Source organism: Ornithorhynchus anatinus, chromosome 2 (assembly GCF_004115215.2).
Source record: "Ornithorhynchus anatinus isolate Pmale09 chromosome 2, mOrnAna1.pri.v4, whole genome shotgun sequence".
Lineage (NCBI taxonomy): Eukaryota > Metazoa > Chordata > Mammalia > Monotremata > Ornithorhynchidae > Ornithorhynchus > Ornithorhynchus anatinus.
The window spans coordinates 1491460-1508293 of NC_041729.1; the positions used below are offsets into that span (position 1 = coordinate 1491460).

The window sequence follows — 16834 nt, forward strand, 5'->3', positions numbered from 1 at the left end:
CCTCCCTCCATCCCTCCCTCTTTCCTCCGCTCCCTTTCTCCGTTTTCCAACGCCGTCGGTGACCCTCCCTCCCTCCCTCCCTCCGGGGTCCGTTATCCCCGGCTCCCCAGCGTCCCGTTTCATCTCTCCGTTCCCAGCGGGAAGCCGAGGCCCAGAGAGGGCATAACGATAATAATAATGTTGGCATCTGTTAAGCGCTTCCTAGGTGCAGAGCACCGTTCTCAGCGCTGGGGGAGATCCAGGGTCATCGGGTCGTCCCGCGTTGGGGTTCACAGTCTTCATCCCCATTTTACAGATGAGGGAACTGAGGCCCAGAGAAGTGAAGTGACTCGCCCACGGTCCCACAGCTGGCAGGCGGCGGAGCCGGGATTCGAACCCACGCCCTCTGACTCCCAAGCCCGGCCTCTTCCCACCGAGCCAAGCAGGCACGAGACCGCCCCGAGATCACGCGGCGCGTCCGGGCACTAGATTCCCCGCGGCTCTCGGTACGTTTCCTGGGCCGCCGCCTCAGAGGGCGTCGTCAGCGTCGTGGGGATTTTATTCCGTAGTGTTTATTGGGCGCTTGCTATTTGCAGAGCGTTCGTTCGTTCGTTCAACGGCATTTACTGAGCGCTTACGACACGCGGAGCACTGTACTAAGCGCTTGGAATGGACAGAACGGCGACAGACAGAGACGGGCCCCGCCCTGTGACGGGCGCGCGGTCTAATCGGGGGAGACGGACGGACAGAAACGATAGCGATAAATAGAGTCGAGGTTAGGGAGTGTTTAGGGGGCGGAGAGCGCTGCGCTAAGCGCTCGGGAGAGCTCGACGCGACCAGAGCCGGCGGGAGGCCGGGTGGAGGTGTCGGCCCGGGCCGAGCGGAGCGTCGGGGCGCGGCCCGGCCCGGCCCCACGAAGACGTCGTCGGAGCTGGCCGGCGGCGGCGTCCGGGCCCTCCGGCCCCGCCGCGAGGGCCGGGGCGGCGTCGGCGTCAGGTCCCGGCCGTCCTACGTGGACGAGACCCTGTTCGGCGGCCCCCGCGGGGCCCGCCCGCCGCCGCCCGAGTTCGACCCGCCGTGGGCGGAGCGGGCCCGGGCCGGGAAGGCCGCCGTGCGGACGCCCGCGCTCGACGGGGCCGGCCGGGGGTCGGGAGCCGCCCCGTGCCGGGCCGGCAGCCCCTCCTGCGCCCCCAGGAGAAAGGACAAGTACAGGTGAGCGGCGGCGGCTTGGTGGGGGAGCGGCGCGGCTTCGTGGACGGTGCCGAGTCGCGGGGTCACGGGTTCGAATGCCGGCGGGGCCGCGTGTCTGCCGGCCGACCCCGGGCGAGTGGCCCGGCAGACTTGCCGGAGGTCTGAGAGAAGCGGCGTGGCTCGGTGGAAAGAGCCCGGGCTTGGGAGGCGGAGGTCGTGGGTTCGAATCCCCGCTCCGCCGCCTGTCAGCCGGGTGACCGTGGGCGGGTCACTTCTCGGGGCCTCGGTGACCTCGTCTGGAAAATGGGGATGAAGACTGGGAGCCCCACGTGGGACAACCCCATTACCTTGTAGTAGTGATAATAATAACGTTGGTATTTGGTAAGCGCTTACTACGTGCAGAGCACCGTTCTGAGCGCTGGGGGAGATACGGGGTCATCAGGTTGTCCCACGGGAGGCTCACGGTCTTCATCCCCATTTTACAGATGCGGGAACCGAGGCACAGAGAAGTGAAGTGAATCCCCATTTTACAGGTGCGGGAACCGAGGCACAGAGAAGTGAAGTGAATCCCCATTTTACAGCTGAGGGAACCGAGGCACAGAGAAGTGAAGTGAATCCCCATTTTACAGGTGCGGGAACCGAGGCACAGAGAAGTGAAGTGAATCCCCATTTTACAGGTGCGGGAACCGAGGCACAGAGAAGTGAAGTGAATCCCCATTTTACAGGTGCGGGAACCGAGGCACAGAGAAGTGAAGTGACCTAATCCCCATTTTACAGCTGAGGGAACCGAGGCACAGAGAAGTGAAGTGACCTAATCCCCATTTTACAGCTGAGGGAACCGAGGCACAGAGCAGTCGTGACCCGCCCACGGTCCCCCAGCTGACAAGCGGCAGAGCCGGGATCCGGACCCATGCCCTCTGACCCCCAAGCCCGGGCCTCTTCCCACCGGGCCGCGCCGCTTCCCCTCGTATCTCCCGCGGCACGCGGGACGGTGCTGGGCACGTAGTAAGCGCTCAACAGACGCCGTCGCCGTTATCGCGGCAGCGCTCGGCGCCCGGTAAGCGCTCGGCGCGTACGATGGAATGAGCGGATGGAGGGAGCCGCGCCTCGGGTAAGGCCGGGAGCGGCGGCCCGATGTTGCCGCGGGCTTCTCCCTGCCCTCTCCCCGCTCCAGGCTCGTCGCCCACGCCCCGTCCTACTGCGACGAGACCCTCTTCGGACCCCGCCCGGAGGGCCCCGGCCGGGAGGCCCCGCGGATGACCGGAGGGGCGGCCGCGAAGCTTCGGCCCCTCCTCCGGACCCCGCCCTCCGCCCCGCGCCCCAGGGAGCCCCCCCGTGCGGGCCGTCCACCCCGCGGGAACCCCCGGGGCCGGCCGGGCCGGGAAGGCCGAGGCGGGGGAGCGTCCGGTCCCCCACCCCTCTGCCCACCCCCGCCCGCCCCCCTCGCCCACGCGGGCGGCAACATCCGCACGCCCGGCCCGCCGCCGTGACCTTCCGGAGCCCGCCGGCGACCCCCGGGGCGCGCTCGGGATTCCCCGCCTCCCGGCTTCGCCCCCTTGCCCCCCGGACCCGAGGCGCCCCCCCCCCCCCCCCCGGAAGTGAGCCATCCCCACCTCCCCTTGGGCCGCGGATGCGGCCCGGAGCGGCCGGGCGCGCGAGGCACGGGGGCCGAGCACGATGGGGCCCCGAGCTCCGGCCGGCATGCGATCGCTCCGCTTGGGATTCCCGGAGCATCCCGGAATTGGGAGCGGGAAAGGGGTACGGGGGGGAGCGGGGCCGCACGGTGGATGCCTCCCCGCCCTCCCATTCCCCGCCTCGGTTAAGCAATCGGTCGTATTTACCGAACGCTCGCCGTGCTCGACGTCGATGCCCGCGAGGGCCGTGGACCTCGCCGGCGTTCAGCATGCCCGTCCCGCCCCCGGTGTGATAACGTCGGCATTCGTCACGCGCTTCCGCCGCGCAGAGCACCGTTCCGAGCGCCGGGGTGGAGACGGTGGATCAGGTTGCCCCACGTGGGGCTCACGGTCTTCATCCCCATTTTCCAGAGGAGGGAACTGAGGCCCGGAGAAGTGAAGCGACTCGCCCACGTTCACACAGCGGACGAGTGGCGGGGCCGGGATCCGAACTCATGACCTCCGACCCCGAAGCCCGGGCTCCTTCCACCGAGCCACGCTGCTGCCCTACTGTGGGGGTTTCTGTGGGGCCCCGGGCAGGGGGTGGGACCTAGGTGTCCGGCGGCAGGTCGCCGGGTCGGCCGCCCGAGGACCTCCGGTCTCCTCGGAGGCAGCCGGGGGCCCTGGAGAGAAACCGCCGAAGGCTCGGGACCGGGCCCGCCGGGCAGAGGCCGGGGGGCCGGAACCAGAAGGGTCCGGGGCCGAGCCCGGAAGGCGAGGGCCGCGGGGCCGAACCTTCCGCGAGACTCGCCTCGGCTTGCCGGCGGAGGATGCGGGTTCTAATTCCGACATCGGCACCTGCCTCCGTAGGACCCCGGGCGGCCCCGTCCTCGCCCGTCCCGCCGCCGCCGCCCGGTCCGCGTCCTCCCGCGGTCCCGGGACGCCCTCCCTCCTCACCTGCGCCACGCCGATGCCCTTCCCCTCTTCGAAGCCCCGCCGAGGGCTCACCTCCTCCGAGAGGCCCTCCCGGACCGAGCCTCCCCTTTTCCCTCCGCTCCCTCCGCCGCCCCTCTGCCCCCCCCCCTCGCCTCCCCTCAGCTAAGCCCCCTTTTCTCCCCTTTCCCTCCGCTCCTCCCCCTCCCCTCGGCACTGTGCTCGTTCACTCGTCTGTATGTATTTTTATCACCCTGTTTATTTTGTCGATGAGACGCGCATCCCCCGATTGTATTTACTGCTCTTGTTTCTGTCCGCCCGTCTCCCCCGGTCAGCCTGTAAGCCGGTCGGTGGGCGGGGATCGTCTCTATCTGTCGCCCAGTTGTCCCTTCCGAGCGCTTAGTACGGTGCTCTGCGCATAGTGAGCGCTCAATAAATACTGATGAATGAATGAATGAAGTCACTCAACATCTCTGGGCCTCGGTTCCCTCAGCCGTCACGGGGGGGTGAAATACCCGTTCTCTCTCCCCCTTAGCCTGGGAGGACCACGGAGGGCAACACCGAGTCTGCCCCGAGTATCTCGTGTCTACCCTGGCGCTTAGCACGTAGCGAGCCCTTAACCGGTCGACCGATGGTATTCGTCGAGCGCTTATTGCGCGCGGGGCGCCGGACTAGACACGCGGGAGAGTGTAATACGACGGGCTCGGTAGACACCTTCCCTCGTCACCGAGAGTTTACTGTCTAGAGGGGGAGACGGACGGTATGAATTCAAAATTCACCATAAATAATGAATAAGCGCCGAGGGGTTGAGGGTGGGGCGGACACAGACACCCTAAGTATTGTCATTACTATCTTTTACCGGACCCCGGCTCCCGGCTCCCGGCTCCCGGCTCCGCTTCCCCCCCTCCCTCCGGGGACCGTGGTTTCCGGGGCCCGAGGACCCCAGCCGCCGCCCAGCCAAACCCCCTCTGACGGAGCGCGGGGACCGGCGGGAACGACGGCCGCGGGGCCCGGGGCGGGGGGCCGCCCCGGCTGGCGTGCCCCCGCCCCCCCCCACATCCGGGCGACGAGGTCCCCGCCGACGGCACCACGAGCGTCAGGAAGGAGGAGCCTGTATTTCGGGTCCGGAGGGCTCTCCGGCCGAGTCTGGTTTGGGGGCAGGTGAGATGACCGCGGGTGGGGGTAACGATGCCGGCATCTGGGGGCGGGGGGGGGGGGCGGGAAGGAGGCTGGAGGGACCGGGCAGGAGGAGGGGGAAGGCTGGTGGGGGTTAGCGGGTCCCTACTTCTTCCCTTTGCCCTTCTTCTTCTTCCGCTTGGACTTCATCAGGGACCTGACCAGGTAGCCCTTCCAGAAGGCCTGGATGAGGGTGGCGGCCCGCACCATGACGATCAGCTCCCTCTCCTCTTCCAGTTTCTTCTTGGAGGTGATCTGCCTCTCCTCCGTGATCTGGGTGTACTCCCGCCTCAGCACCGCGTGCTTTTCCTGCAGTTGGGCCAGCTGGGCCTTCTCCTCGGTGTACACGGCTTGGAGTTCTTCCAGCTCCATCTGCGAGGGGATGGACTCGGGAGGTGTGCGGGATCCTCCCGGCCCCCTGCGCCCGGGGCCCTCCGGCCAGCCCTCCTCTGCTGCCCCGGGGTCCCCCTCTACCCCCCGACGGAGGTTTCTCAGCCCGCCGGGCACCTGCTCCTAAAGGAGTCCCGAGGGGCGGACGTCCCCCACGCCGCGTCCAGCTTCGGGGCCCGGGACCCTCCCGGCCGGTCTCCGGGGTCCCGGGGGGGGGGGGGGGGGGGCCGGCTAGCGGCCTCCACTCTCTACGCCGCCCGCTTTCCAGCCCTCCCCGATTCCCCCGACCTCCTGCTCCACCCCGACTCGCCGACCTGGACACGCGTTCAATCTCATCCTCCCCAGTCACGGGAAGCGCTCAATGAGTATGACCCGTCGGGAGTCGCTCTCTGATCTCTACCCTCTCCGACCCTGAGACCCTCTCCGAGCCCAGCCTCCTCACCTGCCTTCTGTCCCGCTTAGCCCCACCGCACGGATCTGTCCCGTTCCCCCGGAGGCCTCCGGTCTTTTGACCTCGTGCCATTTTCTCGAGCCGTCGGGCCCCGTTCGACGCCACCTCCCCGACTGACCTCGACTCGCTCGCCCCCCCCGTCCCTTTGTCGACCTCGTACCGCTCCCCCACGGCGCCGGTCACCTCCGCAGTCCGCTTCCTTCGCTCCCGCGTGCGAGTCGCGGAGCGCGGCTGGCAGAGGTCCGGAGGTGGAGCGTGACCTCGTGCACCTCGACTCCATCCCTGCCTGCTTTAACTCCGCCCACTCCCTGGCGACGTTCTCTCTGTTGACTTCCCTGCCCGTTGCCCTCACCGGTCGTTTCAGGTATTCGACTCCCTCTTCGAAACCCCTTCCCCCCCGGCCCCGTCCCTTCCCGCTAACGACCTAGCCGCAGACTTCAGTGAGAAAATTAAAACCCTCGGGCGTGATCGTGCTAAAATCTTCCCCGTTCCTCTCTAGTAGTCCCCTTTTTCCCTGCCTCTTCTTCAACCCTCCCGTCTTTCCCGGCATCGTCTCGAGAGATCTCCTGCTCCCTCTCAAAATCCACACCCCCACCTGCACCTCCGAACGCATCCCGTCGTACTTTCTCAAAGTGCTTGACCCCTCCCTTCTTCCCGCCCGGATTTCCATCTTCGACTGTTCGCTCTTCGGTGGCATCCTCCCCGCCGCTTTCAGACAGACTCACGTCTCCCCTCTCCCCACGCTCCCTCCAGTTGCAGCTCCGTCTCCCTTCCGCTATTCCTCTCCAAATTCCTTGAACAGATCATCTGTACCCAATGTCTGTTGGTCTGTTAATACTAATGGTGGTATTTGTTAAGAGCTTACTATGTGCAGGACGCTGTTCTAAGTGCGGGGGGGGGGGGGATTCCAAGCGCTTAGTCCAGTGCTCTGCACATAGTAAGCGCTCAATAAATACTGTTGAATGAATACAGGGTGATCAGATTGTCCCGCATGGGGGTCACAGTTTAAATCCCCATTTTCCAGACGAGGTCACCGAGGCCCAGAGAAGTGAAGTGACTTGCCCAGAGTCACACAGCTGGCGAGCGGCGGAGCCGGGATCAGAACCCACGACTTCTGACTTCCGAGCCCAGGCTCCTTCCACTGAGCCATGCTATTGTTGCCTGTCTACTTATTTTGTTGTCTGTCTCCCCTTTCTAGACGGTGAGCCCGGTGCGGGTAGGGATGGTCTCTATCTGTAGCCGAAATGTACTTTCCAAGCGCTTAGTACAGTGCTCTGCACACAGTAAGTGCTCAATAAATACCGCCGAATGAATGAATGAATCTCTCCTCTTCTTCTCCAATCTGGCTTCCGCCCTCTTCACTCTCCCCCGTTTAGACCGTGAGCCCATCACTGGGCAGGAATTGTCTCTGTCTGTTGCCCAACTGCACAGTTCAAGCGCTCAGTCCGGTGCTCTGCACGTAGTGAGCGCTCAATAAATACTATTGACAGAACTGTCCATTCCGAGCGCTCAGTCGGGTGCTCTGCACGTAGTGAGCGCTCAATAAATACCGTTGATTAAACTGTCCATTCTAAGCGCTCAGTCCGGTGCTCTGCACGTAGTAAGCGCTCAGTAAATACCATTGACCGAACTGTCCATTCCAAGCGCCCAGTCCGGTGCTCTGCACGTAGTGAGCGCTCAGTCAATACTATCGAATGAACTGTCCATTCCAAACGCTCAGTCCACTGCTCTGCCCGTAGTAAGCGCTCAACAGATACTACTGAATGAACTGTCCGTTCCAAGCGCCCAGTCCGGTGCCCTGCACGTAGTAGGCGCTCGATAAATACCGCTGAATGAACGAATGAATAACCGCCCTCTGAAAGGCGACCGATTGTCTCCTCCTTGCCAGATCCCGTGACCTCTACCCCATCCTGATCCCCTTCAGCGTCTCAGGCGCCTCCAACACCGCCGACCACCCCCTTCTCCTCGGAGGCGTGATCCGATCTCGGCTTGGCTGACCCCGTCCTCTCCGGGCTTCTCCCCCTACCTCTCCGGCTGCTCGTCCTCGGCCTCCCGTCCCCTCGAGGCTCAGTCCCGGGTCCCCCTCCGTTCTCCGGCCGCGACCCTCCCTCGAAGAACTCGTTCACGCCCACAGCTTCGACTCCCACCCGTGCGGGGACGATCCCCGGATCCGCCTCTCTGGCGCCGATCTCTCTCCTCTGCCGCCTTGTATTTTCCTCCGGCCTTCGGGACGCCTCTACTTGGGTGTCCAGTCAACACCTCAGATTTAACACGTCCAAAGCAGAGCTCCTTTTCTGCCCACCCTGCCCGCCCAGCCGATTTTCCCGTCAGGGTAGGCAGCGCCGCCGTCCTCCCTGTCTCCCGAACCTGTAACCCTCGACTCATCTCTCTTAATCGACACGCGTATCCAGTCCGTCACCGAGTCCCGTCAGTTCAACCGTCGCCGGAATCCGCCCTCCCCTCTCCATCCAAGATGCCACCGGAAGCGGCGTGGCTCGGTGGAAAGAGCCCCGGGCTTGGAAGTCAGAGATCGTGGGTTCGAAGCCCGGCGCCGCCGCTTGTCGGCTGACTGTGGGCGAGTCACGTCACTTCTCTGTGCCTCGGTTCCCTCATCTGTAAAATGGGGATGAAATCCGTGAGCCTCACGTGGGACAACCTGCTGACCCTGCGTCTACCCCAGCGCTTAGAACGGGGCTCTGCACTTAGGAAAGCGCTTAACAAACACCAACATTTTCACCACATGAATCCAAGCCCTTATCCTATCCCATTTTGATTAATAATCATAATGTTGGTATTTGTCAAGCGCTTCCTATGCGCAGAGCGCTGTTCTAAGCGCTGGGGGAGATACGGGGTCATCGGGTTGTCCCACCTGAGGCTCCCGGTTAATCCCCATTTGACAGATGAGGTAACTGAGGCCCAGAGGAGTTAAGTGCCTTCTGATTACCGCATCAGCCTCCTTCTGACCTCCCTGCCTCCTGCCTCTGCCCACCGCAGTCCATATTTCACTCTGCTGTCCGGATTATTTTTCCACAAAACCGTTTAGCCCACGTCCTCTTCCAGAAGCTCCGGGGGATCCAATAAAAACTCCTTACCATTGGCTTTAAAGTCCTCAGTCAGCTTGCCCTCTTCTACCTTGCCTCCCTGATTTATTACAACCCGGTCCACCCACTTCACTCCTCTAAGGCCAACCTACTCACTGTAATAATAATAATAATAATAACGATGGCATTTGTTAAGCGCTTACTATGGGCCGAGCTTTGTTCTAAGCGCTGGGGGAGATACAGAGTAATCAGGTTGCCCCACGTGGGGCTCACAGTCTTCATCGCCATTTGACAGATGAGGGAACTGAGGCCCAGAGAAGCCAAGTGACTGGCCCACAGTCACCCAGCTGCCAAGCGGCAGAGCCGGGATTTGAACCCATGACCTCTGAGTCCCTAGCCCGGGCTCTTTCCACCGAGCCGCGCTGCTTCTCTGTACCTCAAGCTCATCTCTCTCGCCCTCCTGCCCGGGTCCTGCCTCTGTCCCGGAATGCCCTCCCTCTTCGTAGCCTACAGGCGATCACTTTCCCCACCTTCAAAGCCTTATAATAATAATAATAATAATAATAATAATGTTGGTATTTGTTAAGGGCTTACTATGTGCCGAGCACTGTACTAAGCGCTGGGGGAGATACAAAGCAATCAGGTTGCCCCACGTAGGGCTCACGGTCTTCATCGCCATTTGACAGATGAGGGAACTGAGGCCCAGAGAAGCGAAGTGACTGGCCCACAGTCGCACAGCAGACAAGCGGCGGAGCCGGGATTAGAACCCACGACCTCCGACTCCCAAGCCCTCGTTCTTGCCTCTAAGCCACGCTGCTTCTCTTATCAAAACACCATTTTTCCAAAAGGCCTTCCCTGACTAAACTCTCATTTCCTCTTCTCCCACCCGCTTGTCCAATACCCTTGTATTTGCTCCCTTTATTCACCCTTCCCCCAGCGCCGCAGCACTTATCTATATATCTGTAATTTTCTTATTTATATTAACATCTGTCTTCCCCTCTAGACTGTAAGCTTGTTTTACGCAGGGAATGAGTCTGCCGACTCTGTTGCGATGTACTGAGGGAGGCGGCGTGACTCGATGGAAAGAGCCCGGGCTAAGGGGTCAGAGGTCATGGGTTCTAATCCCGGCTCCGCCACCTGTCAGCTGGGTGACTTTGGGCAGGTCGCTTCACTTCTCGGGGCCTCGGTGACCTCATCTGTCAAATGGGGAGGAAGACTGTGAGCCCCACGTGGGACAACCTGATTCCCTTGTGTCTCCCCCAGCGCTCAGAACAGTGCTCTGCGCATGGGAAGCGCTTAGCAAATACCAACATTATTCGAGAAACCGCATGGCTCAGCGGAAGGAGTCCGGGCTTGGGAGTCAGAGGTCGTGGGTTCTAATCCCGGCTCCCCCACTTGCCAGCTGGGTGACTTTGGGCAAGTCACTTCACTTCCCTGGGCCTCGGTTCCCTCATCTGTAAAATGGGGATTAAAACTGCGAGCCCCACGTGGGACAACCTGATCACCTTGGATCCCCCAGCGCTTAGAACAGTGCTCTGCACATAGTAAGCGCTTAACAGATACCACCATTATTATTATGACTCTCCCAAGTGCTCAGTACGGTGCTCTGCACACAGAAAGCATCCGGTAAGTATTACTGATCAATTAAGTGACCGCTTCTTCTGTCCTCCAGGGTGGCCCGTGCCGGGACCCCGGGCTCTGCGGGCTCAGGGTCGGGGCAGGGAACGGGGGAAGCCGTTGGGGGTCCGCTACGGATCCCCCTCCAGGCAGAGGACGGGGGGGGGCCCTCTCCCTCCCATTAAGGGGGCTCCACCTCAGCCACTCATCCCCCCGGGAATGCCGGGACCCTCCGTTTTCCGAAGGGGGATGGCGGACTGGGGTCGCTGGCCGTCTTCTCTCCCTCTGCACCGCCCGGGGCGAAAAATCCTTTTGGTCGTGAAATGTCCTCCAGGGAATTTGTCGGCCAAAAGAACCGGGGCGGTGATTAAGCATTCACCACGTACCTAGTGGACAGAGCACGGACCTGGGAGTCCGAAGGACCCGGGTTCCGATCCCGGCTCCGCCACTTGTCTGCCGTGCGACCTTGGGCAAGTCCTCGTGAAATGGGGATGAGGACAGCGAGTCCCAGGTGGGACACGGACTGTGTCCATCCTCTTACGCTCGAATCTGTCCCGGCACTTGGTACGGTGCCTGGCACGTAGTAAACCCTCAACGCGTACCGTAGAAAACAGAAATAAAAGCACCGTGCTAAACGCCGGGGTAGTCAAAAAAATAATCAGGCGTCACGTGAGGCTCACGGTCTAAGCAGGAGGGAGAAGAGGTATTTAATCCCCATTTTGCCGATGAGGGAACTAAGGCAGGGAGAAATAAAGTGACTTGCCCAAGGTCACACAGAAAGCAAGGGGCGGAACTGGGATCGGAACCCAGATTCATTCATTCGTTCAACAGTATTTATTGAGCGCTTACTCTGTGCAGAGCACTGGACCGAGCGCTTGGAATGGACAATTGGGCAACAGATAGAGACGGTCCCCGCTCACTGACGGGCTCTGACCCCCAGGCCCCGGCTCTTTCCACCAGGCCACGCCGCTTCCCGATCGGCAAGAATTAGGAGCCTGGGGGGGGGGGGGGGTCGAGGACCCGGGTTCTAATCCTGACGCTGCCACTCGCCTGCGCTGTCATCTTGGGCCCGACACTTTCCGGGAGGCCGCGTGAAGCAGTAAGGCCCTACGCAGGGGAAACGACCCAGGTTTACTGCCCTCCAGAGACCCGGTTTCTAATCCCGGGTCTGCCGCTCACCTACTGTGTGACCTCGGGCACATCACGTCACACTCTGGGCCTCAAGTTTCCTCATCTGGAAAATGGGCGTTAACGACCTCTTCTCCCTCCTCCTCCTCAGACTGTGAGCCCCTTGTGGGATCGAGATTGGGACCGACGCGTATCTGCTCCAGCACTCAATACACCGCTTTTGCCTAGGGTGAGCACTTAACGAATGCCGCTATTATGGACGGGCAGCTTACTGTTATGTTGGTATCTGTTAAGCGCTTATTACGGGCAGAGCACCGTTCTAAGCGCTGGGGTAGATCCAGGGTCATCGGGTTGTCCCACGTGAGGCTCCCGGTCTTCGACCCCGTTTTCCAGACGAGGTCACTGAGGCAGCGAGAAGTGAAGTGACTCGCCCGCGGTCAGGCAGCTGACGAGTGGCAGAGGCGGGATCGGAACCCATGGCCTCGGACTCCCAAGCCCGGGCTCCTTCCCCCGAGCCACGCTGTTTCCCCGTAACGCTTCGAAGGTGGAGAGAGTGGTGGTCTGGCGGTCCTCCTCCCGGGGGAGAAGGCCCCCCCGGACCTGAAGGGCCGGGAAATGAACGTCAGGGAGGGGTAGGGCTGGGCTGCAAGGTTTTCCAGGGAGTTTCTGGGGGTTTGTGGGGTAGGATACCTGTTTCTCTCCCATCTCCCCGTCGTATTTCTGGATCCAGTTCTCGATTTCAGTCTCTAGTTTATATTTCTTCTGAAAAACACACACACAAAACAGAGGAGGAAACCTGAACCCGGAAGAATCAGGCGATGCTAGGTGTCTGCTAACTTTAATAATAATAACGTCGGCGTTTGTTAAATGTCTACTATGTGCCGAGCACTGCTCTAAGCGCCGGGGGAGATCCGGGGGTAATCGGGTCGTCCCACGTGGGGCTCACGGTCTTCCTCCCCATTTTCCAGATGGGGTCACCGAGGCGCCGAGAAGCGAGGTGACTCGCCCGAAGTCACCCAGCTGACGGGTGGCGGAGCGGGGATTAGAACCCGTGACCTCTGACTCCTAAGCCCGGGCTCTTTCCACCGAGCCACGCCGCTTCTCACACTCTCCCAGGTGCACGGTACAGTGCCCTGCACACAGTGAGCGCTCGGTAAAAGCCGTCGATGGATTTCAGGCGTATGGCGCTACCTGGGGCGGGGGTGGGGCCGCGGCAGGGAGGGCCGTCCCTGACCCGGGGTGAGGGCGGGGAGGGCCAACGGGCCGGAATCAGCAGGTTGGGAGCCCGTGCCCGGTTCCTGCCCCGTTGACTTCCCGAGCCTCGGTCTTCTTCATCTGGAAAATGGGGATAGTGATCCCCGTGGGGTTGAGGCCCGGCGGGGGGGACTTGGAAGAGATGTCAGATCAGACCCAACTCCACCCCTCGAGGGGCCCGCGTCCTACCGTCGGGGGCGTCCCGGTGGAGGGCGGAATCGATCGATCGGATCTATTTATCGGTCTATCGACGGATTGGCGGTCAATCGGATGTATTTATTTGTTTACGGACGGATCGGTGGGCGGAACACTCCTGCCCCTCGCCCTCCCCTCTTCCCCGAGGGCCTCGTCCCCCCCGCCCCGTCCCCCCCACCCTTCCCCCCCGCCCCGTTCCTTCCGTCCCCCTTCCCGAGGACCCTTTCGTTGCTCCAGTCGCCCCCGTCGGGCGCGTACCGCCTGCGGAGCACCGTACTGAGTGCTTGGGAGGTCCAGTTGGGCCAGAGAGAGAGAGAGGGAGGGGATCCCCGGGCGCAACCCCCCCCCCCCCCCCGCTCACCTTCCGGAGGGCCCCTTCGATTTCGCGGTTCTCCGAGACCAGGTTGTTGACCTGGGTCCTCTGCGCCAGGATGTCCTGCTGGATCTTGGCGCAGCGGCCCTGAGAGGTGCGCAGCTCGGCCTTCTGCGGCTTCTCGGCCTCCTGCCGGGTGCGATGGAGCTGGGTCTGGGAGAACCTGAGCACCAGCTGCAGGTCGGTCTTCAGCTGCAGGTCGGCGAGGTTGTCCTTCTCCGCCTGGGCCCCGGGAGAGGAGGCTGAGCGCCGGGTGCCGGTGGAGGACGCCTTGGGGGGGGACGGAGGGAGGGGGGCTCCCCTCCCCCTCGGGCCGCTCGGTCCGGGCAGAGCCCGGACGGACACCCCGGGCACCCCGGCCCACTCGGACACCGGACCGTGAGCTCCTTGTGGGGAGAGGATGTGCCTAATAGTGACAATGATTCATTCGGTGGCATTTATCGAGCGCTTACTATGCGCAGAGCACCGGACTAAGCGCTTGGAATGGGCGGATCGGTAACGGACAGAGACAGTCCCCTTGACGGGCTCACGGTCTAATCGGGGGAGCCGGACGGACGAGGACAGGTGGCAGTGGACAGAATCGAGGGGGTGGACGTCTCATTAAAACAGTGGCCGATAAATAGGATCGAGAGCAAACAGATAGAACGATAATAACCGTGTTATCCGCTAAGCACTTTTACTATGTGCCAGACACTGGGGTTCGTACAAGGTAGCTGGGTCGGACACATTCCCCGTCCCACGGAGGGATCGTTGTCTTAATATGGGGATGGAAACTGGGAGCCCCACGTGGGACAACCTGATCACCTCGTATCCCCCCCGACAGTGCTCCGCACATAGTAAGCGCTTAGCAAATACCACCATTATTATCATTATTATTATTATCGTCATTAAGTGCTGTGGGGCTGGGTGGGGCACGGGGAGAGCAAAGGGAGCAAGTCAGGGTGATGCGGGAGGGAGTGGGAGCTGAGGAAAAGCGGGGCTCAGTCTGGGAAGGCTTCTTGGAGGAGATGGGCCTTCCGTCAGGCTTTTAAGGCGGGGAGAGGAATCGTCTGTGGGATTTGAGGAGGGAGGGCGTTCCGGGCCGGAGGCGGGCCGGGGGCCGGGGGCCGGGGTCGGCGGCGAGACGGGCGAGACGGAGGCGCCGTGAGACGCTTAGCCCGACAGGGGCGAAGCGTGCGGGTTGGGGTTGTGGGAGAGAAGCCAGGTGAAGTAGGAGGGGGCAAGGGGATGGACTCCTTTAAAAATAATAATAAATCATGTTGGTATTTGTTGAGCGCTTACTATGTGCCGAGCACCGTTCTAAGCGCTGGGGGAGACGCGGGAATCGGGTTGTCCCACGGGGGGGGGCTCACGGTCTTCAGCCCCATTTTGCAGATGAGGGAACCGAGGCCCAGAGAAGCGAAGCGACTCGCCCACAGTCCCACAGCTGACAGGTGGCAGAGCCGGGAGTCGAACTCATGACCTCTGACTCCCAAGCCCAGGCTCTTTCCACTGAGCCACGCTGCTTCCCCTAATACCGATTAGGGGCATTTGTTGAGCGCTTACTATGTGCAGAGCGCCGTTCTAAGCGCTGGAGGGATACAAGGTGATCAGGTTGTCCCGTGTGGGGCTCTTCATCCCCATTTTACGGACGAGGTCACCAAGGCTCGGAGAATAATAATGATGGCATCTGTTAAGCGCTGACTATGCGCCAAGCGCTGTTCTAATAATAATAATAATAATAATGATGATGATGTTGGTGTCTGTTAAGCGCTTACTCTGTGCCAAGCGCTGGGGGGGACACAGGGGAATCAGGATGTCCCTCGTGGGGCTCACGGTCTTCATCCCCGTTTTCCAGATGAGGTAACTGAGGCACCGAGAAGTGAAGCGACTCGCCCACAGTCACACAGCGGACAAGGGGCAGAGCTGAGATTCGAACCCATGAGCCCCGCTGCCTCTCTAAGCGCCGGAGGGACACGAGGCGATGGGGCTGTCCCCCGCGGGGCTCACGGTCTTCATCCCCACTTTACGGACGAGGTCACCGAGGCCCAGAGAAGCGCAGTGACCTGTCCGAAGTCACACAGCCGACCGGCGGTGAAGCCGGCGTTGGAACCCGCGACCTCCGGCTCCCCGGCCCGGGCTCTTCCTTCCCGCCGCGCCGCGCCGCTGTAGAGCCAGCGGTGGGGAGCTGGGGTTGGCTCCCGTCGGTCTCGTCCCCTCGGTTGTATCCCTTGAGCGCTCACCGTGCGCAGAGCGCCGGGCCGAGGGCTTGCGGGAGGACAGCGGAACCGGGCGTCAGGTCCCCGCCGGGCCGGGGGCGGGAGGTGGGAAGGCGGGGGACGGGTCGCCTTACCTCGGCGTCCCTGGTCCGAACCACGGCGTCCAGCTCTCCCCGGAGGGCCAGGATGGCCTCCGCGTTCCTCCCGGCGCGCCGGGCCACCTCCTGCGTGAACTCCCTCTTCTCCCTCTCCTCCGCGGGGCTGGTGAGGAGCTTCTCGAACACGAAGCCCCGGAGCTCCGCCAGACGAGCGACGAGGGCCGCGGCGACGGGGTGGCGGCCTCGGGCCTGAGCCCGCAGGGCGGCGGCGGCCTCGGGCCGGGCCGCGAAGAGGCGCAGGATGCCCCGGGTGGACCCTTTCAGCTCCCGGCGGAGCGAGCGGGGGCCGGGCCGCGGCTCCCCGGCGGAGTCGGGGTCGGGGGGCCGCGCCTCGGGGCCCGGCCCCCCGTCCGCCCCGTCCAGGCGGCTCGCCAGGTCCCGGTGAACCCTCACCGCCCGGCTCAGCTCCTCCCCGAGCCGGGCCTCGAAGCTCTCCAGGTTGGCGGCCACGTGGGACAGCAGGGTGGCCACCTCCGCCTTCCGGATGGCCTCGTCCAGCACGGCCACGACCCTCTTGGTCTCCGGCGTCGTCGGTTTGGCGCGGGCGGGGTCCGGCTGCGGGGCGGGGGGCTTCGGCGGCGGGGGGGTCCTGTCCCGCGGGCCCCCGCCGGACCCGGGCGGGGACGCCGGGACCGCCCGGGCGGCCATGGCGGGCGGGGATCCGCCTCGGCCTTGGGAGACGGGGGGCCGGGCCGCGGGCCGGGGACGTCGCGGAGGGACGGGTCCGGCTCCCCGTGGCCGTCGCGGTCACCTCTGAGAATAGGCAGAGCGGCGGTTCATTCAGTGGTACCGACTGAGCGCTCGCCGGGTGCGGAGCGCCGGACCCGGCGCTTGGAATGGACGACTCGGCAGCGGAGAGAGACCGGCCCTGCCCGCCGACGGGCTCACGGTCTAACCGAACGCTTGCCGGCCGCTAGATTCGTTCAGCCGTTCATTCGATAGTATCTACCGGGCGCTCGGAATGGACGACTCGGCAACTAATCAGTGGGGTGGCTCAAAGCTAATCGGGGTGGACCCAGTCCCTGTCCCATGTGGACCTCCCCCTTTTACAGATGAGACAACTGAGGCACGGAGGAAGCGAAGTGATAATAATAATGTTGGGGTTCGTTAAGCGCTCACTCTGTGCAGAGCACTGTG

General features: G+C 62.9%; 2 protein-coding genes across 2 annotated transcripts; one reads left to right on the plus strand and one right to left on the minus strand.

Moving 5' to 3' along the window:
• Positions 1-700: 700 nt before the first annotated feature.
• On the plus strand, positions 701-2660 carry RITA1 (RBPJ interacting and tubulin associated 1; the record flags this gene model as incomplete). Its single annotated transcript, XM_029057553.1, has 2 exons — positions 701-1191; positions 2345-2660. Coding segments are annotated over 2 exons (807 nt in total), but the record flags the coding sequence as incomplete, so codon positions are not given.
• A 2152-nt stretch (positions 2661-4812) lies between these two features.
• IQCD (IQ motif containing D) lies at positions 4813-16345 on the minus strand. Its single transcript, XM_029057555.1, has 4 exons — positions 15674-16345; positions 13330-13563; positions 12210-12281; positions 4813-5264 (listed from the first exon to the last, which is right to left on the minus strand). Exons 1-4 carry the CDS (start codon positions 16343-16345, stop codon positions 4998-5000), a joined length of 1245 nt encoding a protein of 414 aa, XP_028913388.1. The 3' UTR covers positions 4813-4997.
• Between the last annotated feature and the right edge of the window lie 489 nt (positions 16346-16834).